This window comes from Carettochelys insculpta, chromosome 29, assembly GCF_033958435.1.
Source record: "Carettochelys insculpta isolate YL-2023 chromosome 29, ASM3395843v1, whole genome shotgun sequence".
Lineage (NCBI taxonomy): Eukaryota > Metazoa > Chordata > Testudines > Carettochelyidae > Carettochelys > Carettochelys insculpta.
This window is the reverse complement of record NC_134165.1, coordinates 14,060,179-14,082,011: the sequence shown is the minus strand read 5'-3', so window position 1 is coordinate 14,082,011 and position 21,833 is coordinate 14,060,179. Positions and strand designations below refer to the sequence as shown.

The 21,833-nt window shown below is 68.8% G+C and overlaps 1 protein-coding gene across 1 annotated transcript in view; it reads left to right on the top strand.

The window, feature by feature from the left end:
• Window positions 1–15,479, top strand: part of LRP1 (LDL receptor related protein 1) — a 169,046-nt gene extending 153,567 nt beyond the window's left edge. The window contains exons 67-89 of the mRNA XM_074980191.1: window positions 116–241; window positions 486–602; window positions 2,126–2,232; window positions 2,415–2,547; window positions 2,756–2,875; window positions 3,808–3,930; window positions 4,644–4,790; window positions 5,875–6,009; window positions 6,681–6,800; window positions 6,996–7,267; window positions 7,366–7,544; window positions 9,037–9,143; window positions 9,706–9,822; window positions 10,183–10,359; window positions 10,758–10,898; window positions 11,100–11,273; window positions 12,290–12,451; window positions 12,955–13,129; window positions 13,655–13,759; window positions 14,008–14,072; window positions 14,326–14,416; window positions 14,817–14,961; window positions 15,245–15,479. Of these exons, the coding sequence (XP_074836292.1) occupies window positions 116–241; window positions 486–602; window positions 2,126–2,232; window positions 2,415–2,547; window positions 2,756–2,875; window positions 3,808–3,930; window positions 4,644–4,790; window positions 5,875–6,009; window positions 6,681–6,800; window positions 6,996–7,267; window positions 7,366–7,544; window positions 9,037–9,143; window positions 9,706–9,822; window positions 10,183–10,359; window positions 10,758–10,898; window positions 11,100–11,273; window positions 12,290–12,451; window positions 12,955–13,129; window positions 13,655–13,759; window positions 14,008–14,072; window positions 14,326–14,416; window positions 14,817–14,961; window positions 15,245–15,385 (3,179 nt within the window). The 3' untranslated portion in view covers window positions 15,386–15,479. The remainder of the gene's footprint in view (window positions 1–115; window positions 242–485; window positions 603–2,125; window positions 2,233–2,414; window positions 2,548–2,755; window positions 2,876–3,807; window positions 3,931–4,643; window positions 4,791–5,874; window positions 6,010–6,680; window positions 6,801–6,995; window positions 7,268–7,365; window positions 7,545–9,036; window positions 9,144–9,705; window positions 9,823–10,182; window positions 10,360–10,757; window positions 10,899–11,099; window positions 11,274–12,289; window positions 12,452–12,954; window positions 13,130–13,654; window positions 13,760–14,007; window positions 14,073–14,325; window positions 14,417–14,816; window positions 14,962–15,244) is intronic.
• The last annotated feature ends 6,354 nt before the right edge of the window (window positions 15,480–21,833 follow it).

Below are 21,833 nucleotides of genomic sequence, written 5' to 3'. Positions count from 1 at the left end.
TGTGGGGCCAGACGCACAGCTCTGTCCTGCAGCCACAGGACAGCACTGTCGGGGGCAGAGCGGAGGGAGGGCCGGCCCCGGCGGACGCTAAACCCCCTCTGGCTCTTTTCCGCAGCACAAATGACGTGCGGCGTGGACGAGTTCCGATGCAAGGACTCAGGCCGGTGCATCCCGGCCCGCTGGAAGTGCGACGGGGAGGACGACTGCGGGGACGGCTCGGATGAGCCCAAGGAGGAGTGCGGTGAGCCAGCGCCGTGGTCGGCCGGCTCCAGGGGCTGGGCTCCGGGGATCGGGGCTTGGCTGCAGGGGGCGGGAGGGGGAGGTCGGTTTTGAGGGGCGTGGACACAGCTGCCTCCCTACCCCCGCGCCCCCCATGCTGCCCACTCAGCCCCTACGGCACCGGCCGAGCAGGCGAAATTGACACCGGGCTTTTTCCCCACCTTGCAACCCCTGTTCCCGCCTCCCCCCGTCGCTGCTCCTGGCAGACGAGCGCACCTGTGAGCCCTACCAGTTCCGCTGCAAGAACAACCGCTGCGTGCCGGGCCGCTGGCAGTGCGACTACGACAACGACTGCGGCGACAACTCGGACGAGGAGAGCTGCAGTACGTGGTACCCTCCGCCGCCCGGGCCTGGGGCTGGGAGGAAAGGGGCGCAGGGCTTCCTCCTGGCTCTGAGCACGGCCTGAGCCTGCTGCCGGGGGAGGCGGGTTGCTGGGAGGGGAGACCTGGCCAGGGACAGGAGTTCCCCAGTGGGCCATGCTCGGGCGAGCCGATGACCTGCTGGGCACACGCAGAGGCCGTTGGTTTCTGTGCAAGCGGCCGGGGAGCTGCCCTGCAAGCAGCGTGGCTCCAGGCACCTCGGCTCCCCCAGCACAGCGGCCAGACACGGCCTGGTGGGGAGAGGATCCCAGGCTGGGCCCGGCCTGCTCTCTCTGCGCGCTGCCCCAGCTGAGCCGCTTAGGGGGTAGGTGCGTGGGGGAGCCGGCACGTGGCCTCAGAGGGGCTCTGCGGCAAGGTGCCACCGATGGCACAGCAGCCCCAGGCGGGAGCCCTGGCTGCGTTGGAAATGAGCCGTCAGCTCCTGCGCGGCAGGCACGCAGCCAGAGGCCGTGGGACACGGTGACTGTTGTTGGAGCCGCTTGGGGTGAGGTCGAGGGGAAAGCCGAGTGTTGCCGCGTGGGTTCGCAGCACAGCGGTCTCACTGCTCCACCGCCGGTGTGCGTAGACATGCAGCCTGGCCCCGGGAGTCTGGGGGCCCTGGTCCTCACCCCTGCAGGCTCCTCCCGTCCCGGGACGAATTTCTTTTCTTTTCCGTTGCTCTCATGTCGTGTATTTGAGTTTGTGCCATTTCACCTCATCTACCGTTTTTCTCCATTTTCACACTGTCGTTACGGGCGCTCTGAGGTAGGTTCCTGCCACTGGCGTGTTCCTTCCATGCACAGTGCCCAGTAAACGCACCGACCGCTGAACCTGGCCCAGAGGGGCTGGGGCGAGGCTGTCGCCCAGTCCTGTGGGACCTCGTCCGCTGCGTCCCCAGGCTGTGGCGCCCCGAGGCGCGGGGGGAGTTCAGTGTTTCCTCCTCCGCAGCAGACCCGGGACCCATGCATGGCTCATAGTCAGCTCCACGTTCTAGCCCTGCCCCGTCTGCTTCTGCAAAGCGACCCAGCCTCAGCCCCGTCTGCGCCTGCTCCTGGATGCCTCCAGAGGGGCCATGGCACCTGGGCTGCCCTGGGTGGAGCAGGAGGTGGGATGGAAGTTATGTGCAGCCAGGAAGATCCCCCGTCCAGGCCCGAGTTCTGCTGCGGCGCCGGCGGTGCAGCCTCCTGGCTGTGAGAGGCGGCTCAAACACAGACAGCCCCTGGCTCTGCCGCTGGGGCGGCAGGCGCACACAGCGAGTCCGGGGCGCCCCGCCTGGTCCCTGTGGGGTCTGGCCCAGCCACGGGGGGACGTGGGGCGGGCTGGGGGCTGGGCTGGTTTGGGGGCTGGGGTGGCATTGGAAGTTGGTACGAGCCATGCGCCTCTCCGGCTGTCTCCCCAGCTCTGCTTGCACCCCGCAGCGTGTGTCTGCGCCCGTCCCCCCACTCCCGCCCGCCCCTCACCGGCACCGCCCCTCTTCTCTCCCCCAGCACCCCGGCCCTGCTCGGAGAGCGAGTTCTCCTGCGCCAATGGGCGCTGCATCGCCGGCCGCTGGAAGTGCGACGGGGACCACGACTGCGCCGACGGCTCCGATGAGGTACAGCCAGTGTGGGGGGCGGGGGGAGACGCCGGTCCCAGGGCCCAGGCCGCTGCAGCTGCGCCCCCGGGGCGGGGGTGGGGGTGGGGGTGGGCGGCAGGGGACTGCGAGCCCATCCGTGCCGGCAGCCCTGGCGGGAGGGGCCCCTCCCCGCTCACCCGCCGCCTGCTCCCGCCCCGCAGAAGGACTGCACCGTGCGCTGCGAGCTGGACCAGTTCCAATGCAAGAACGGGCACTGCATCCCCGTGCGCTGGCGCTGCGACGCCGACGCCGACTGCATGGACGGCAGCGACGAGGAGAACTGCAGCACGGGGGGTGAGAGCCTTCACCACGGCCCGGCCCCGCCCGCGCCTCAGGGCAGGGGGGCTCAGTGGTTAGCGCCCGCTTTGGGGTGGGGGCGATTCTGGTCGGGGATCGGTCGCCCGAGCCCTGTCCCCGTCAGCCCCCTCAGGGGGCCTGGGCACCCCTCCCCCGAGCACGGCCCTGACGCCCCCCCCCCCCCCCGCCCGCCCCTCCTCCGCAGTGCGCACCTGCCCCCTGGACGAGTTCCAGTGCAACAACACGCTGTGCAAGCCGCTGGCCTGGAAGTGCGACGGTGAGGACGACTGCGGCGACAACTCGGACGAGACCCCCGAGGAGTGCGGTGAGCGGCCCCCCTGGTACCCCCAAACCCCCCGCCCCCCAGGACCCCCAAACCCCCCCACCCCTGAGGAGTGCGGTGAGCGCCCCCCTGGTACCTCCCGGCCCCCCGCCCCTGAGGAGTGTGGTGAGCACCCCCCGGTACCCCCCCAGTACCCCCAAACCCCCCGCCCCCAAGGAGTGCTGTGAGTGCCCCACTGGTACCCCCCACACACACACCCCGGCTCCCCGCCCATACCCCACCCCCAAGGAGTGCTGTGAGTGCCCCCCATCTCTGCCCCCATCCCCCTGCTTGGGCACCCCATGGCGCTCTGTGAGTGCCCCCCATCCAGCCCCGCTCCCCCCCTGGGAGCTCCATGGAGCGCTGTGAGTGCCTCCGCCCCCTGCCCACCCACCTCAGGCATGCGGGGATGGCGCTCCAGGAAGCCGCGGAGGGAGGGGTGGGCAGTGCCCGGAGCTGCCCCAGAGACGGCTCCGTCCCCGCTGGGGTCGTGCCCAGGGTCAGCCCCCAGCCAGGGAGGGATTGGGCCCTCACCCGGCCTGCCAGGGTGCTGGGGCAGCTTAGTGGGGAGGGCCCCAGTTTGGGGAACAGCTGGCTCAGTGCTGGAGCCTCCCCGGCCACGCATGGCAGGGACCCCCCCTCCTACCCAGGCCAAGCTGGCAGCTCACAGCACGTCGCCTACCCAGGGCTGAGGCAGGAGCAGCTGGATGGCGGGCGCGGGTAACACCGGGGGCAGCCGGCCCAAAGCCCAGGCACTTGCGGACCGGTCAGAGCCGGAGGGGACGCCGGCTGGGCTGGGGCTGCAGTGTCACTGGGGGGCCGAGCTGCGGGATGCTGAGGGTTAGGGCTCAGTCCCAGGCGGATGGCAGGGATTTGGGGTCGGATCCGGCGCGGGGGCCTGAGCCAGGGCGCTCACCCGTCTCTCTGGCCGGCAGTGAAGTTCCAGTGTCCTCCTGGCCGGCCCTTCCGCTGCAAGAACGACCGCGTGTGCCTGTGGATCGGGCGCCAGTGCGACGGCATCGACAACTGCGGCGACGGCACAGACGAGCGGGACTGCGGTAGGAGCCCAACGCCCCATGGGCCCAGCTGGGCAGGGCCGGCACGTCCCCGCCTTAGCCAGGGCCACGGACGGCGCCCTCGGCGCTGACTGCCAGGGCCGTGCCCAGAGCTGGGAGTCCTGGCTCTAACCACTAGCTCTCACTCCCCTCCCGCAGCCAGGGAAGAACCCAGGAGTCCTGGCTGCCGGCCCCCTGCTCTGATCACTAGCTCCCACGCCCCAGGATAGAACCCAGGAGTCCTGGCTCTAACCACTAGCTCCCACGCCCATCCCACAGCCAGGGAAGAACCCAGGAGTCCTGGCTGCTGGCCCCCTGCTCTGACCACTAGCTCCCACGCCCCTCGCCCAGCCAGGGAAGAACACAGGAGTCCTGGCAGCCAGCCCCCTGCTCTAACCACTAGCTCCCACACCCCAGGATAGAACCCAGGAGTCCTGGCTCTAACCACTAGCTCCCACGCCCATCCCACAGCCAGGGAAGAACCCAGGAGTCCTGGCTGCCGGCCCCCTGCTCTGACCACGAGCTCCCACGCCCCTCCTGCAGCCAAGGGTAGAGTAAGAGTGTAGAGCCCCCAGGCCCCTGCTGGGATCCCTGCTCCCTGCCTGTACTTTCCCCATATCTCCTGTGGGGCTGGGGAGAGCCGGGGGGTGTCGCTGAGCTCCAGGGCTGCTCCCACTCGGGTCTCAAGCCCGCCGCCCTCCTGCCCCCTCCCCCAGAGTCACCCACTGCCAAGCCCAGGAGCTGCAACCACGAGAAGAACGAATTCCTCTGCCAGAACAAGAAATGCATCAGCTCCCTGCTGCGCTGCAACTTCTTTGACGACTGCGGGGACGGCTCGGATGAGGAGCAGTGCTCCCAGGGCGGTGCGTGGGGCCAGGCCGGGCGCTGGGGGGCCGGGGCATTCCCAGGGGGCCGCTTGGGGCTGGCACACAGCCGCTGGGACCAGCCCCTCTCCGCGTTCAGCTTGTGAGACACACACGGGGTGTCTCGGGGAAGGGGCCGCCCGCCGTGTCCAGCGAGAATACAGAAGAGCACTTAGCTCCTGCCCTGTGTGCGACCGCTTGGAAAACCTCCCACCCCCGGCTTGTCATCCCTGGGGGCACGTCCACGCGCCTCCGGCCAGAGCCGACCCGGTCCGGCGGTTAGCTGCACAAAGGCCCCTCTGAAATGCTGCTGGGCACACGGGTCGGAGCCGGTACAGGAGAGCAAAGAGCGAAGTGGCCAGCCTGTCCCCAGGCTCTTGTCACCCAGCGCAGGCTGGGACGGTCCCCAGGCCGGGCTCCTTTCAGCCAGGCTCAGAGTCCTTCCCGCATGTGTTGATGTCGCCGGCGGAGGCGGGGAAGAGATCGTGGCTCTCGTTTTTGTATCGGCCTCCGCTGCTTGAGGATCACCTCCCCCCCGGGAGGCAGGTGACGGGGAGTGTGTCTGATGGCCCTGGGGCTGGAGCGTATCTGGGGGGGAGCGTAAACAGCAGCGATAACGTTTCCCACCCGTCAGGACACGCGCCTGCTGCTCAACCCGGCACAGGAGAGAGCCGGAGACTCACAGGTGGCGGCGATGTGCCGGTCGGGCCGGGACACTGATGTTCGGCGCATTACGGGTTTTCAAGCGATCCCTCACAAGGCAAACTTGCACCCAGCTTCCCAGCCTTGGGAAGTGGTGACCAAACCAGCACCGCCTGCGTGAGGGCTGGGCTGGGCCGGGCTGGAAAGTTGGGGGCAGCGGGTCGGGGCTGGGGGAGCCAGGGACACGGGCTGGGATTGTCCCGGCAGTTCTCGTTTTGCTCAGGGGCCGTGTTCCGGGGAGGCCGGCAATCTGCCGGGCTGTGGCGGTTTCTGTGTTACTCCACAGCCCCTGGTGGCGTGTGGGCTCTGGGGCAGTGTGGTGGTGAGTACAGCTCTGCCCCCGTGGCCGCCCTGACGGCTGCCCTGCCCTCGTCCCCCGCAGACCCCAAGATGTACAGCTGCCAAACCAACGTGACCATGTGCGGGGACGAGGCCAAGTGTGTCCAGTCGCAGACGGCCGTGTACTGCACCTGCCGCAGCGGCTTCCAGAAAGCACCCGACAAAAACACCTGCCAAGGTGGGGGCGCCGGGCACGGCTCAGCCGGGGTGGGATGGAGCCCGGCCTGGCGGCTGCTGGTTAAACACTGGGGCTTGGCCATGGTCCCCCGGGTTCAAGGAGGGGCTCAGCGGGCGGCCGTACCTCTTGGTGCTCGGCCCTCCCAGGTGTGCCCTGAAAGGGACAAAGCCAAGACCTGCCCGTCGCCTGGTTTTCAGAGGGAGCCCCGGGTCTCCTGCGTCCCAGTCCTGCTTTGCCCATTGGGCCGCACTGCCTCGGAAGCAGGAGCTGTGAAAGCCGCCCAGTTGGGGGGCCGGGCCTTGGCCTTGGCCTTGGCCTGGGGAAGCGCTGGCAGTTCGGGCACCAGGTGGCTGGTCCCAGGGCCCTCGAAGCAGTCCTGAAGCTCCCCCATGCCCACAGCTCTTTGCATAGGGGGCCCTGCCCGGCCCAGCAAGTGGCCGCCCCCATCCCCGTTTGGGGGAGCTGCCATGCCGAGCCGCGGGGCACGACCCAGAGGGCGAACACAGGACCCCTGGCACCGGGGACGTCCCAGCCAATGCCAGGGCACCAGCAGGGCTGTAAGGCTCTGCCGCCTGGCCTGGGCTGGACAGCTCCCAAGGGTGGGCCCCGGCCTCCGCCCTGTCGCAGTTCCCCGGCCCCTAACAGCCCATCCGCCTCCGCTCCCTGGCCAGACATCAACGAGTGCCTCAAGTTCGGGACCTGCTCCCAGCTCTGCAACAACACCAAGGGCTCCTACGTCTGCAGCTGCGCCCGCAACTTCCTGAAGGCCCATCACACCTGCAAGGCGGAAGGTACGTGCCGGTTGGGCGCGCGCCCTGCCGAGGGGACGTCTCCCGGGGACCCCCGCGACCCTCTCCCCTGTCCTCTGGATCCCTCCTGTCCCTGCCCCCCAGCCTGGCCCCAGGGGTGGGAAGCCGCCCGCCTCTGCCCCGCCCCGCAGCTCGGCCCAGACCGCTCCTGGCAGGCTCCCGGCTCTCCCCCCACAGGCTCGGCGCAGCAGATCCTGTACATCGCCGACGACAACAAGATCCGCAGCATGTTCCCCTTCAACCCCAACTCGGCCTACGAGCCGGCCTTCCAGGGCGACGAGAACGTCCGCATCGACGCCATGGACCTCTACGTCAAGGGCAACAAGATCTACTGGACCAACTGGCATACGGGCAAGATCTCTTTCCGCGAGCTGCCCGCCTCCTCCGCCGCCTCCACCGCCGCCAACCGCAACCGCCGCCAGCTGGACACCAGCGTCACCCACCTCAATGTGAGCGTCTGCCGCTCCGGGGCTGGGCGTGGCCAGCCGGGCCGGGCCGGGCCAGGCTCCGCCCCCACGCTAAGGCTCCGCCTCCCCCTGCCTTGCAGATCTCGGGCCTCAAGATGCCGCGGGGCATCGCCGTGGACTGGGTGGCCGGGAACATCTACTGGACGGACTCGGGGCGCGACGTCATCGAGGTGGCACAGATGAAGGGCGAGAACCGCAAGACGCTCATCTCGGGCATGATCGACGAGCCGCATGCCATCGTGGTGGACCCTCTCCGGGGGTACGGGAGCCTCAGCCCCGCCCCTGCCCCCTGCGCACCCACTCCAGCCCCCACTGCCAGGGTCAGCCTGCTCCGAGGGGCCCCTGCCTCCCTGCCCCGCCCCACTCCGTCGTGGTTGATCCACTCAGAGGTGGAATACAGGACATTGCTCTGGGCACAGCTCAAAGGGCCAAACCAGGGTAAATTGCTCCATATGGGCCCTCAGCTAGGGGTCTTCTACTGCAAGGCACCAAACCCATCGCAGCATGGCTGTGTACCGCACACCTGCCCCTAACGAGCGCCCTGGGCCCCTCCTCTAGAACCTATTTATTGATTACAAGAAAGAGCAGGGTGAGAGGAAGAGCGTTACAGAGATCAAACTGCACACGCCAATCCCGCAGCGCGTGGTGCCGGCTGCAGCGGAGGGAACAGCCGCGCGCTTAAATGTCCCTGGAGTCCGTCCTCTGCCAGGCCGGGTCAGCGACCCCCCGGGCTCGGTTCAGAGCAGAGACGCTCCTGAGGGCTGAGCTGGGCTGCAGGCAAACGGAGGAGCCTCAGGGCCCCTTTGGCCCCTGGCCCCAGAGGAGGGAATTCCATCGTTCTCCCCGTCCCACATGGCTCCTGTCCCAGGGGCAGGTCACCTGTCCAGGTCCTCTCCAGGCGAGCAGCCATGGCCTGTCTGCTGGGGACATGTTCACAGCCACGGTCCCAGATGGGGCCTGGCACCTGCCGAGGCCCTTGGTCCGGTGCGGCTCCGCCCGAGCAGGGTCCCTTTGCAATGGGCCGCCAGGCCTCCTGCTGAGGTCCCCCAGAAACAAACGTTTCCCACGCGAGCCCGGAGCCCGGCGGCGGGTACAAAAGGGACACCTGCCTGTGCGCAGTGAAAACCGAACCGGCCGATCCCCGGCCTTCGCTGGCCCCTCCCTGGGCCGCCTCGCACAAGAGCCGGTGCAAACCGAGCAGCGGCTGCGGTAGCGATTTGCACGTTCCTCTGAAAATCCAGTAGTGTCACACGAGGGTACGAGAGCCCCGCCCCCGCCCAGCCAGCGTCACGCCCCACCCTGCCCCTTCCCAGGCTGTCCTGCTTAGTCCACTCCAAAGGCACGAGAGGGCCCCTCCCCGCATTTCACCCCCACCCTCATTCCCTCCACTGCCAGCCACACCCCATGGCACCTGCCCCCTTGCTGGGTGGGGGCCCCGGCTTGCCCCGGGCGGCCGGGCGGGGGTACCTGGGCAGTCACTTGGGACATGGCAGAGAGTGAGTGACCTGGGTCCTGGTGTAAGTGCTGTGGGGAGTTGCCAAGGTCCCCACTCAGGGCTGGGTCTGAGGAGCCCTTGTGGGGCTCCAGCACCCTGCTGGCTCCACCCTTGGGCCATTGGGATCCATGGGGCTGTGGGCACAGCGCCTGGCAGTGCCAGGGCTGGACACAGCCCCCCCAGCAGCCTGGGCATGTGTGACCGTGCCGCTCCCACCCCCCGGGCACCCCTGCGACGGTTTTTCTTCCCTTCGCAGCACCATGTACTGGTCTGACTGGGGCAACCACCCCAAGATCGAGACGGCCGCGATGGACGGGACCATGCGGGAGACCCTGGTGCAGGACAACATCCAGTGGCCGACGGGTGAGCGGGGCCGAGCAGAGAGCAGAGCAGCTCAGACCGGGCGGTGGGTCCTCACGGCCCAGTCAGGGCTCCGGCGTGCACCAGGGCACCAGGCCGGTCCTTTGGCTTCTCCTCCCAGCTCTGCTGCGCTCCGCTGGGCCCTTGGGGGGCGCTGGTGACTCAGTTTCCCTCATCTGTAACCAAGGCCCCATCAAAGCACTTGGGGGTCTGCTGTTGTGATGTATCTGTGCCATCTGCACGCTGCCTGGGGGTCTGGAAAAGGGGGTCCCGGGGTCTGAAAATGGGGGCCCCAGGCTCTGGTCTGGTGGGGTGTCTGGAACTGGGGGTCCCAGGGCTGGGCCCAGTGGGGGGTCTGGAAATGGGGATCCGGGGTCTCGCCTGGTGGGGGGTCTGGAAATGGGGGTCCCAGGCTCTGGCCCAGCGGGGGGTCTGGAAATGGGGGTCCCAGGCTCTGGCCTGGCAGGGGGTCCAGCCACTGAGCTGCAGCCCAGTCCCAGCGGCACCTGCGACTGGCCCACCCAGGGGGCAGCTCAGGGCAATCTCAGCACCCCTCTCCCTGCAGGCCTGGCCGTCGACTACCACAACGAGCGGCTGTACTGGGCCGACGCCAAGCTCTCCGTCATCGGCAGCATCCGCCTCAACGGCACCGACCCCGTGGTGGCCATCGACAACAAGAAAGGTGAGAGGCAGCTGCAGAGCCCCAGGCTGCGGGGGGGGGGGCTCCTGAGCTCTGGCAGAGCCGGGGCGTGGGTATCTGGCGTCCGTCTCCCGTGCACGCGGCCCCAGAGCCTGGCACACTTCCCTCGCTGGCCACAAGGGGTCGCCAGGGAGCGGCGGCGGACCAGCCCGGCCCCAGGACTCCCCTTAGCCAATCGCACTGCGTCCTGTGAGCCTGCCCCGCCCACTGCCGCAGGAGGCCTGATACCGGGGCAGAGGGGCTCTCACTCGGCTCAGCGGTGGCCGGACCAGAGGCACAGCCGGTTTCTGCGCCCTGAGCCGGGGGCTGGCCTGTGACGTCGCCTCCCTCCCTGCCCCCCAGGGCTGAGCCATCCTTTCAGCATCGACATCTTCGAGGACTACATCTATGGTGTCACCTACATCAACAACCGCATCTTCAAGATCCACAAGTTCGGGCGCGAGCCCGTCACCAACCTGACGTCCGGGCTGAACCACGCCACCGACGTGGCGCTCTACCACCAGTACAAGCAGCCCGAGGGTGAGCGCGCCCTGGCTTACAGCGCCCGTGCCGTGCCAGGGGTGGGACAGACTCTGAACAGCCCGGTCCTGTCTGAGCCGGGGCTGGGGACACAAGGTCTCGTGAGCTCGTTGCTCTGCTCCGAGGCAGCAGGGACGGGGCCAGGTGCCAGGGTAGATGGGCCTGTGGGTGGCACCTCGCGTGGCAGAGCCCAGGCTGAGGGCTCAGGACGAGACAGCGCCCTGCCCTCGAGTGAAGGGCCCCGGGCAGCCCCCACCGTGTGCCATGGGGCAGCCTGGGAGGAGCCCTGGGGGGTGCCCTGAGTGCAGGGGTGAACAGGGGGCCATGGGGGCTCCTGGCCTTGTCCCCCCCACGCACCCCCATGCTCCCATAACCCCAGCCCTCTGTCCACTCTCCAGTGACCAACCCCTGCGACCGGAAGAAATGCGAGTGGCTCTGCCTGCTCAGCCCTAGCGGCCCCGTCTGCACCTGCCCCAACGGGAAGCGTCTGGACAACGGCACCTGCGTGGTGATCCCCTCGCCCACCATCTCGCCCATCGGTATGTGGTGCCGCCTTCGTGGGGGGAGAGGCTGCAGCAAGGCCACGCCCCTCCTGTAGGCCCCGCCCCTCCCCCAGGCCACGCCCCTCCCCATGCAGCTGCAAACTGGGGGTGCCAGTGCACAGTGGGCCCTTGTGCCCACATTCCTGCCCCCGGGCTGTGTGCCACGCCCGCTCCCTCACCCTCTCCCACCCTCCGCAGCCCCAACCAGCGACACCTGCAGCCTGGTCTGCCTGAACGGGGGCAGCTGCTTCCTGAATGCCCGCAAGCAGGCCAAGTGTCGCTGCCAGCCCCGCTACAGTGGCGAGAAGTGCCAGCTTGACCAGTGCTGGGAGTACTGCCAGAACGGGGGCACCTGCGCCGCCTCCCCGTCCGGTGAGGGGGAGCCCAGGGGCTGCAGGGGGCACAGTGGGGGGGGTAGCTGGGGCCATGGGGCTGGGGGCACATGGGGGGAAGAGAAGCCATGGGGCTGCAGGGGGCACAGTGGGGGGTAGCTGGGGCCATGGGGCTGGGGGCACATGGGGGGAGAGAAGCTGTGGGGCTGCTGGGGGCACAGTGGGGGGAGGTAGCTGGGGCCGTGGGGCTGGGGGCACATGGGGGGAGAGAAGCTGTGGGGCTGCAGGGGGCACAGTGGGGGGTAGCTGGGGCCATGGGGCTGGGGGCACATGGGGGGAGAGAAGCTGTGGGGCTGCTGGGGGCACAGTGGGGGGAGGTAGCTGGGGCCGTGGGGCTGGGGGCACATGGGGGGAGAGAAGCTGTGGGGCTGCTGGGGGCACAGTGGGGGGTAGCTGGGGCCATGGGGCTGGGGGCACATGGGGGGAGAGAAGCCGTGGGGTGCAGGGGGCACAGTGTGGGGGGGAGCTGGGGCCGTGGGGCTGGGGGCACATGGGGGGAGAGAAGCCGTGGGGCTGCAGGGGGCACAGTGGGGGGTAGCTGGGGCCGTGGGGCTGGGGGCACATGGGGGGAGAGAAGCCGTGGGGCTGCAGGGGGCACAGTGGGGGGTAGCTGGGGCCGTGGGGCTGGGGGCACATGGGGGAAGAGAAGCCGTGGGGCTGCAGGGGGCACAGTGTGGGGGGGAGCTGGGGCTGTGGGGCTGGGAGCACATGCTTGGGGAGAGAAGCCGTGGGGCTGCAGGGGGCACAGTGGGGGGTAGCTGGGGCCATGGGGCTGGGGGCACATGGGGGGAGAGAAGCTGTGGGGCTGCTGGCGGCACAGTGGGGGTAGGTGGGGCTGGGGCTGTGGGTGGAGGGGAGGGGGGCACACCTCGGCTTTGCTCCTCGGGCTGAGCTCGGAGCCGGGCAGCGGCTAGGAGCTGTGGGTGCCGATGGGCCCTGCCCTGCCCTGAGGCTCTGGCCCAGCCCCGCAACCTCTGACGCCTCGGCCCTTCCCAGGGGTGCCCACGTGTCGCTGCCCCACTGGCTTCACCGGGCCCCGGTGCAACCAGCAGGTGTGTGCAGGGTACTGCCTCAACCAGGGCAACTGCAGCGTCAACCTCGGCAACCAGCCCAGCTGCCGCTGCCCTGCCAGCTTCCTGGGCGACCGCTGCCAGTACCGTGAGTGGGGGGCCGGGACGCCTGGGTTCTGTCCCCCGGGGGGGCGGGTGGGTGGGAGCCAGGACACCTGGGTTCTCTCCTGAGGAGAGGCAGCCCGAACACCTGGGTTCTCTCCCCCAGCAGGGGGCGGGGGGGAGCCAGGACACCTGGGTTCTCTCCCCCAGCGGGGGGAGGGGTGGGAGCCCGAACACCTGGGTTCACTCCCCCAGTGGGGGGAGGGGTGGGAGCCAGGACACCTGGGTTCTCTCCCCCAGCGGGGGGAGGGGTGGGAGCCCGAACACCTGGGTTCTCTCCCCCAGCGGGGGGAGGGGTGGGAGCCAGGACACCTGGGTTCTCTCCCCCAGCGGGGGGAGGGGTGGGAGCCAGGACACCTGGGTTCACTCCCCCAGCGGGGGGAGAGGTGGAAGCGGGGACACCTGGGTTCTCTCCCCGGGGGGTGGGGGAGTGGGGACTAGTGGTCAGAGCGGAGATACTGACGCGCCCCTGTGCACCCCCCATCACAGGCCAGTGCTTCGACTACTGCGAGAACGAGGGCGTGTGCCAGCTGACGGCCAGTGGCACCAAGCAGTGCCGCTGCCGGCCACAGTACGAGGGCGCCCGCTGCCAGGTCAACAAGTGCTCCCGCTGCCAGAAGGGCAAGTGCAGCTTCCACAAGCAGACGGGCGAAGTCACCTGTGTGTAAGTGTCCGCGGGGCAGGCGCAGGGGCTGGGCAGGTCCTGCCGCACCCACCCAGCGCGGCTGGTGGGCCTGGAGCCTTCCTGGTGAGTGGGGCTGGGAGGGGGGCCAGCCCAGCACCCGCTGATTTTTTCTGTCAGTGCAGAATGAATTTTGTTCTGTGCATGTGCGGGGGTGCACCACAACCGCAACTCCCACTGCCAGCTGTGGGCGCTCAGCTATCCCTCCAGCAGCCCCTGAATCTCTCCTGAGCGCCCGTCCGCCCACCCACATGCCCTGCTGCCGGCTCTGCGTTTGCCAGCCGCCGGCACCCGGCTCATGGGCTGCACCGTACTGGGGGCGGCAGGGTCAGTGGGCTGGGGGGCGCTGGCCAAGCTGGAGTGGCTGGTGCAGGTGTTTCGGGGTGCACGCTCTGAGCCTATTGCTTGGGGGCAGAGGTGCAGGGGGCACGAGGAACAACTGGGGGGCAGTAACCCCTCCCTGTGGCCCAGTGTCGAGCGCTGACCCTGCCCCCCTCTGCCCCGCAGCTGCCCGGATGGCAAGGTGGCACCCAGCTGCCTGACCTGTGACAACTACTGCCTGAACGGGGGCACCTGTGCCATCAACAGCCGGACGCAGATGCCCGAATGCCAGTAAGCAGCGCCCGCCCTGTGGCACTGGGGTGGGATGGGCCTGGGGCAGCGGTGCCCGGGACAGCAGCCTGGCACCGAGGGGACACGTGCCTGTGGGAAGGCCTGGCTCAGCCCCCGGCCTGTCAGGAGCTGTGCAGGGGGCTGGGCCGGGCCGGGCCCCAGCTGAGCCCCCAGCGGTGCAGGGGGCTGCTCTGCGAGCTCCTGCTCTGGATGCCCCCCTAACCCCGCGCTTGGCTCCCGCCCGCCAGGTGCCCGCCGGATCTGACCGGGCTGCGCTGCGAGGAGTTCGTGGTCAGCGAGCAGCAGAACAGCCGTATGTATCGGGGGGACTTGTCCTGACCCCTGGGCCCTCGGGGGGGGCAGGGCAGGGGGTGTCTGTCCCTCTGCCCCCACCAAGCCCCTATCTCCTTCAGCTGCCGGGGGACAGAGACACCCCTGTGCGCAGCTCGTGCCAGGCCCGCATTCTCCCGGGGAGAGGGGAGCCCAGCCCCACCCCAGCCCCACGAGCCGGACCCGGGGTGGGGGGTCGGGGTCCCCCTGACGCTCTGCCTGCTCCTGTGCCTCAGGAACAGCCTCCATCGTCATCCCCATCGTCCTGCTGCTGCTGCTGCTGCTGCTGGCCCTGGCGGTGCTCTGGTACAAGCGCCGGGTTAAAGGGTGAGTTGCAGGGGGCAGCTGGCCGGGGCAGGGGTTACCGGGGCAGGGGGCGGGATGAGGGCCGAGGGGGGCAGCAGGCCAGGGGGCAGGATGGGGGCTGGGGGCAGAAGGCTGGGGGAGGGGTTACTAGGGCAGGAGGCGGGATGGGGGAGGAGTTACTGGGGCAGGGGGAGGGATGAGGGCTGGGGGGACAGCAGGCTGGGGGAGGGGTTACCGGGGCAGGGGGTGGGATGGGGGGCTGCAGGCCGGAGGAGGGGTTGCCAGGCTTGGGGGCGGGATGGGGGTTGGGGGCAGCAGGCTGGGGAAGGGGTTGCCAGGCTTGCTGGGGGGACTCGACACCGGGCCGCAGGGAGGGGTTACTGCCCCGGGCACTGACCCCAGCTGCCCCTGCGCCGCGCAGGGCCAAGGGCTTCCAGCACCAGCGGATGACCAACGGCGCCATGAACGTGGAGATCGGGAACCCCACCTACAAGATGTACGAGGCGGAGCCGGAGGACGACGCGGGGGAGCTGCTGGATGCCGACTTCGCCCTGGACCCAGACAAGGTGAGGGCAGGGGCGGGGCAGAGTCTGACCCACCTGCCGCTGGCAGCAGGGACACCACCGAGGGGGCTGTGTTGGGGGGCAGCGGGCGGGCGGGGGCAGCAGGGGATGGGAGGGGGCAATAGGTGGGTGGGTGAGATGGGAGGGGCAGCGGGTGGGCAAGGGGATGGAGAGGTGGGTGAGATGGGAGGGGCAGCAGGGGGCAGGAGGGGGCAGCGGGAGGCTCCCCCTGCAGGGACCTTCTGTCCCCACCCCCTTTCCCTTTCTCACCCCTGTCTCCCCCCAGCCCACCAACTTCACCAACCCGGTGTACGCCACGCTCTACATGGGCGCCCACAGCAGCCGGAACTCGCTGGCCAGCACGGACGAGAAGCGAGAGCTGCTGTCGCGGGGCGCGGACGACGACCTGGCCGACCCGCTGGCGTAGGGCCGGCCGGGGCTCGGGCATGGCTGGGGCGGGCAGACGGGGGCCGGGGCCGGACACTGTATAAATGTACAAATGAAGGATTATTACTTTTCTATGTGAGCAGTATTACTTGTCTGCTCCCCGGCCCGGCTGCTCCGGCGCCCCCGCGGGACGAGGGCTGCAGCGGGGGGTGCCCGAGCAGGAGCGCCAGGGGCTAACGGGGAGGACACGGATGGGTCCAAGGCATGGGGGGGCCCAGGGCAGCATTAAGCCTGCAACCCGCCCCCCCCCGCCCAGCTACAAGCCTCTGGCGCCGGGGCCATGATCCCCCCACCCCGCAGGCGGCTGCGGGGGAGGGGTGGGCAGGGGGCGGAGCCAGAGGGGGCACAAAGGTGAAAGTGAGAGCTCCTCCCCCTTGTCCACGGCCCCGCCCCCAATCAGTATTGTAACCCTGCCCCCCATCTGTGCCCTCGCTCCAGCGTGGCCAATCACCTTCCCTCCTGCCCCTGAGCCCCTCCTGCCAATCACCTCTCCTCCCCCCAATCACCTTCCCTCCCGCCCCTGAGTCCCCCCTGCCAATCACCTCTCCTCCCCCCAGTCACTCTCCCTCCTGCCCCTGAGCCCCTCCTGCCAATCACCTCTCCTCCCCCCAATCACCTTCCCTCCCGCCCCTGAGTCCCCCCTGCCAATCACCTCTCCTCCCCCCAGTCACTCTCCCTCCTGCCCGTGAGCCCCTCCTTCCAGTCACCTTCCCTGGAGCGCTGCAGGTGGGACCCTCCCCCCATGCACTGATGCCGGGGTGGCTGGGTCGGGGCTGGGGCAGTGCGGGGCCTGTGCCCCACGTCTGGGTCTCCCTGCCAGGGGTGGGGCTGGCACCTTTGCCTAGTGCCATGCTTAGCACATGCTTCCGCCGGTGCAGGGGACCCAGCTCCCCACTGCCTGGGCACCGCCAGCCCTGGCCCGGCCCAGCCCGGCCCGGCTCGGCTCGGCTCTCCCACAGGCCTTTTTTTAACCCGATCGGGGCCCGCGCTTTTCTCGTGGGGCGGCCGACGCGCCGGGCGGGGCCCTCGGCCTTTTCCTAACTTTTGCTGGATAACTTTACAACTAAACACAGAGATTGTTATAAATAAAATTTTTAAAAACAGGCCTGGTGCGCGCTGCTGGGGGGCAGGGGGTGGGGAGCGGGGCTGGGGGGGCCAGGGGTGGGGCTGGGAGGGAGCCAGGCCCAGGGCTGCACCGGGTGGGGGACACCCCTGCCCCACAGTCCAGTGTAGATCTGGGGCACCAACCCGCAGCAGCCCCCGTTCCGCCTGGCCCCATCCAGCTCCCCGCAGACGGAACCAGCCTCAAACCCCTCGCAGGGCCTTGTTAGCCCCATGGTGCCAGCTGCCTTCTGCGTCGCTGGACTATCACCTTAACTCTGCTTCTTAGCATGTCACGGCCTGGGGGGGGTCCCCCGGCCCTGCCCCCACCCGCAGGCGGACGTGACTCACTCACAGGGGGGCAGGCGGGTTATGGGGCAACAGGGACACAATGCAGAACAGACCCGTCAGCGCAGGGACCAGCAGCCGTTGGTACCATATGTTTTGGGGAGAGGGGCCCAGAGGGGTCCCCGAGCCAGGCCCTGGCACCCCTTCCTCCCTCTCCAGCCAGCCCAGGCTGCCCCACCCCCAAGCCCAATTCCCATTCAAACCAGCCCGGCCCCTCCTCCGCCTGTGTCCTGGTTCCTGGGGAGAAAGGGGTCACCTGGTGGGAAAGGTCAGGAACTCCCATTATCTGCCTGTGAGACGTCATCACCCTGAAACTCCCCTCACCACGGGGCACTGATCCGGTGCCAGGGGAAACTGAGGCACCAACCTGGTGTTACCACAGAGCATCAGGAACCCCATGCCGCCGAACCAGGGGAATCAAGTCCTCACACCCCCCACTTGGTCACAGAGGCAGCCACCCAGCGTGCTCCCCTCACCAGGAGGTACAACTCCCATCTCGCGGCCCAGGGCTCTGGGAGTCTGCTGCCCCAGGCACCGGGCTGTCATGGGCGGGGGTCAGGAGCCCCGGGCTTCAGAGAGTGTGTGTGTGTGTGTACCAGGCCTGCTCTGCGCGTGTGTGCTTCCAGGCCTGTCCTCCCATCTCCTAGGCTGGACTCTTCCCACCTGCAGGTGGTTCCTAACCCGTTGCCCAGCTCCTAGGTAGTGGGTGACCCTGGCCCAGGAGTCTCGTGCCTGGCACAACTGGTGAATGAGGCCAGCTCATGGCACAGCCTGAGTGTTCACCCTGCAGCCACGGTCTCTCCTGTGCTGGGAGCTTCGGCCCTGTGGCGTGTTCCAGAGGTGGGGGCTGTTTTCTCATCACCCCCCCCGCTGCCCTGCCCAATGTTTGTGTCACAAGTAACACCGAGCGGGGGCCCCCACCGGTACGGGGGTCTCACTGCTCTTTGCACTGCCCCAGGTGTGTGGCAAGGAGGAGGGAAGAGTCCCAACTTGGGGCCTTGCTGCATGTTGGCCCCAGTGAGTCACGCCGGCTCGTCGGGGGGCGCCCCTCGGCTGCTCTGTCCTCTGGGCACGAACCTCGGAGTTGCCGCTTCCCCCTGCATCTCACCTCCAGTTCCCTCAGTGAGCCCCTGGGACCGGGCGGCTGGGGGCATCTCCGAAGTGACCCGCCGCGTGCTGGGACAGCAGGGTTTGTGGGGGCTGGGACAGGGGGCGGCCTAGGGCATCACAGACACGTTCCCGTCTGGTCCTTTGGGGTCAGCCCGGACCACAGAGCTCACCCTGCCCCCTCAGCCGCAGGCCAGAGCGTGTCCACATCCAGCCCCCGCACCCCCAAGAGACGCCCTCCTCTGTCCTGAGCCTGCCTGGTGTCCCGGGACTGTTCTCTGGCTGCTCAGACCTGCTGGCTTCCTGCCCCCAAGTGGTGCTGGGTACTGGCCAGCCCAGGGACGCTCACCTGCAGCTGGGGAGTTTGCAAAGAGCCACACACACACACACACCCCCGCCGCTGCAGGTCACAGGAGAAACTGAGGCAAACACAGGCAGCACACAAAATAGCGTGAGAAATTCCCCCGTGGTGGCACACTGACCCCAGAGCACCAGCGGCCCCCGGCTGTGCACAGCTGAGGCTGGGCACCTCAGGGTCTGTCCCGGAGCTATGGGGCTGACACTCTGGCATTGCTCTGCACAGACTGGGGGCAGCCCCTGGGTAAGGAGCTTCCACAGCCTCGGAGCCCTCAGCGCCCACATGCGCCTGCAGGGCCCAGGGCCCAAGTCGGCACTAGCCATGACTCAGCCAGTGCAGCCACCGGGGGGTGGGGGCTTGCCGGCGGCTGGGATGCAGCGCTGAGCAAAGCTCGTAAGCACAGAAACCAGTGGTGTTCAGTCATGCGCATCCTGTGGGGCAGGGAGCCAAGAGCCAAGTCCCTGTGCCCCCCGCCAGCCCTGGCTGACATGCTCAGCAGGTGCCCACCCTCCATGACCCCAGCCTTTGCCTCGCTGCAGGGTCACAAGTGGCCGGGTCACAGCCCCCCCTCTTATGCAGGGCTGGGGGCAGAACCTGCAAAGCACACCCAGACTCCCACCACCGGACACTGCCCGAACAGTCAGGGAAACTGAGGCACACACCATATTCAGGCCACATACCGAGCCTCTCATACACAATACGGGGTGGCGGGGGGGGGACACTTTGGTGAAGGCCTCACCGGGCTCCCTCACACCCCTGCTGGGGTAAGGGCAACCCCGGCCATGCTGCTGTGGAGCTATGGGCATTGGCGTGGGGCTGGATTAGCCAGGCCTCTTTCAGCCCTACATTTCTCCTGCCCCCCCCAGCTAGCCCTGGGACGCCTCCCCCGACCCCCCCCTTTGTGCTGAGCCTCTGGGCTGGGTTCTGCTGAGCCTTGCTCCCCTCCGACGGGCACCCCAGTGCCCCCTTCCTGGCCCTGCTGGGGGGCTGGAGAGGAGCCCGGCTCCATAACGGCCACCAGATGGCGCCAACGCTCCCAGGAACTCTGCAGAGCTGAGCTGGGGGGGGGTTGTTGGATTTGACACCCCCGGGAGTGCACCCCCCCCCATTGGTGCAGCACACACGTGTGTAACGTGCCCAGATCCAGGCACAACGAGCTCCTCTCCCCAGACGGCCCTGCCTGGGGCCTGAGCCAGCCATGCAGCCCAGCCCTGGGGTCGGTGGCCTGCAGTGGGAGTAACGGAGCCCCGAGGTCCGTGGCTTCCTCGTGCACTTTTCACAAGTCTCGTGAGCAGCTGCTGGGAGGCCCCAAACCCTGCCGGGCCCCAGCAGCATGTGTTCACCCTGGTGGCACATGCAGGGCCCATGTCCACGCCAGGCAGCACCGGGCACTGCTATGCCCCAGGCCCACCCAGGGGCTCCACTGGCGGGGCAGGATCTGTGGGGCCTACAGGTCAGCCCAGACGCCCCAGGTCCCTGCTTCTGGCTCTGACCACAGTGAGCACTTGGGTGCCCCCAGCCCCTCTCCAGAGCTCTGCCCTCCAGAAGGGCACATGCTGAGCCTGGCACAGACCCCAGGCTTCCTGCTCACCCTGCGAGAATCCCGCCCCCCGCCCGCTTCCTCTCCAAGAGCTGGAATAGAACCCAGGAGTCCTGGCACCCAGCCCCACATTCTAACCACTAGACACCGCTGCCTTCTTGGAGCTGGGGAGAGAACCAAGAGTCCCAGCTCCCAGCCCCCTCCCGTGTGTGCTGGCCCAGCCCTGGCTTGTCTGCTTAGCAGGGTGACACCCCCCCCACCCCCCCACCCCAGTCCCTGCCCCTGCCAGAGCCCCCCCCATCCAGCCCATCGATACCCAGCTGGGACTCAGCTGTCGGCTTTGCAAAGCAACCGACTGGCACATGAAGGCCCCGGCATGGCCACCTCAAGCTGTTCTCAGCCCGGGCTTCGCTCCCTTACCAGGCAGGGGGCTCCCTTGTCTCCCTCGTCCGGGTTCCTTCGTTAGTGTCCCTCGTGTCTCGTTTCCGCACGCCGGCCGGTCCGCACTTGGGCCCCAGCGTCCCTGCACAAGGCAGAGTGAGCAGGCAGCAGCAGGGCCTAGTGGGTGCAGCCTGCCCAGACGCCTAGGTGGTGGGTCTGACCTTGAGTAAGTCGCAGCACCTGGCCGTGCCTCAGTTTCCTCTCCCGCTCTGGCCCGTTCAGGCTGTGAGGTCTTGGGGCTGGGGCTTGTTTTTTACTGGAGGCCGGGCTGGGGTGGGGGGCTGCCAGAGGAACCCTGGTCTTACCAGGGTTGGGCCCCCTTTGCCCTTTGGGAATGTTGCCAACCACAGGCCCCAGGGCCTCCTCCCTGTTCCCATCCCAGGGAGGAACCAGCCCCTCCCCTTAGAGGCCGGGGCACAGGCGTGACCCCCATGCCTAGCCAGGTGCATGATGGGAATGGGACACTGGGTGGGGGGGCCTGACACCAACTGGGCCCCCTGGGGCAGAGCCTGGTCTGGCTAAGGCCCCGCTCACCTGGGGGCAGCCGGTCCCTGGCAGAGGAGGGACCTCCCCCTGCCCCCCAAGGAGCTGGTGTGAGTAGGGTCCCCTGGAAGTGCAGGCCGGAGTGGGGGTGGGGGGGGGCGGCTTCCCCTTCCCTCCGCCTCACCTGCGGGGGGGGGTGTCTGCTTCCCGGCTCTGTTAACCCTTTCCTGGCCGCACCCTTGGGGGCTGATCCCCCCCTTACCAGGAAGGGCCAGTTCATTTACTGAAATAGCTGCCTCCCCTCATCGCCCTGCCGGGGCACAGGGGGGGTTATTGGTTAGAGCACCTGCATTAGTTCCCAGCGGGGGGGGGGTGTTTTCACCCCTTAGGCGGGGGGAGGGTTCCTCCCCAGTGCTGAGGGAGGAGTTGTGACATGGGGGGGCTGGAGGCAAGGAGCCCCCTGAGCCTGGAGCCAGGGCTGGGGCCGGGGGCCTGCGCCATCTCTGGGTCTCACCCCTCTTCTGGCTCCTGACCCCCTCTCCTCAGCCCCCCCCAGCTCTCAGGGAGACCCTAGCACTTGGAGGAGTCTCCCTCAAATTGGGGGGCACTGAGGTATTGGGGGGGGCTTTATGTCTCCTGGCCCCTCCCCCAACCCTGTGGCACGGAGGTGCGCACAGGGATCAGTTTCCCCTTGATCCTCCTGGGGGGCGGGGCTGATCTGGGGGGATCGCTCTCTCCTGCCCCCCCATGTGGGGCTGGGCTGCTCTGGGGGGGTCGCTCTCTCCTGGCCCCTCCCAGCCGCCTCTCCGAGCGCCGGGGAGCCCGCCGGGGGGGGTGCGGGGAGGCGGGCTGGGATTGGCGGGCTGGGGAATTAAGGGGCCGCCCCCCCGCCCCCCGGCGGAGAAGCGGCGTTGGCCCCGCGCAGCCTGCGCCGCGAGTCCGGAGCCAGCAACTTTCTGCTGCCTGCGCCGCGGCCCCGCTCCGGCCCCGGCCCCCCGGCTCGGCCCCCCGCCCGGCCCCCCGGCTCGGCCCCCCGCCCCGCCCCGCCCC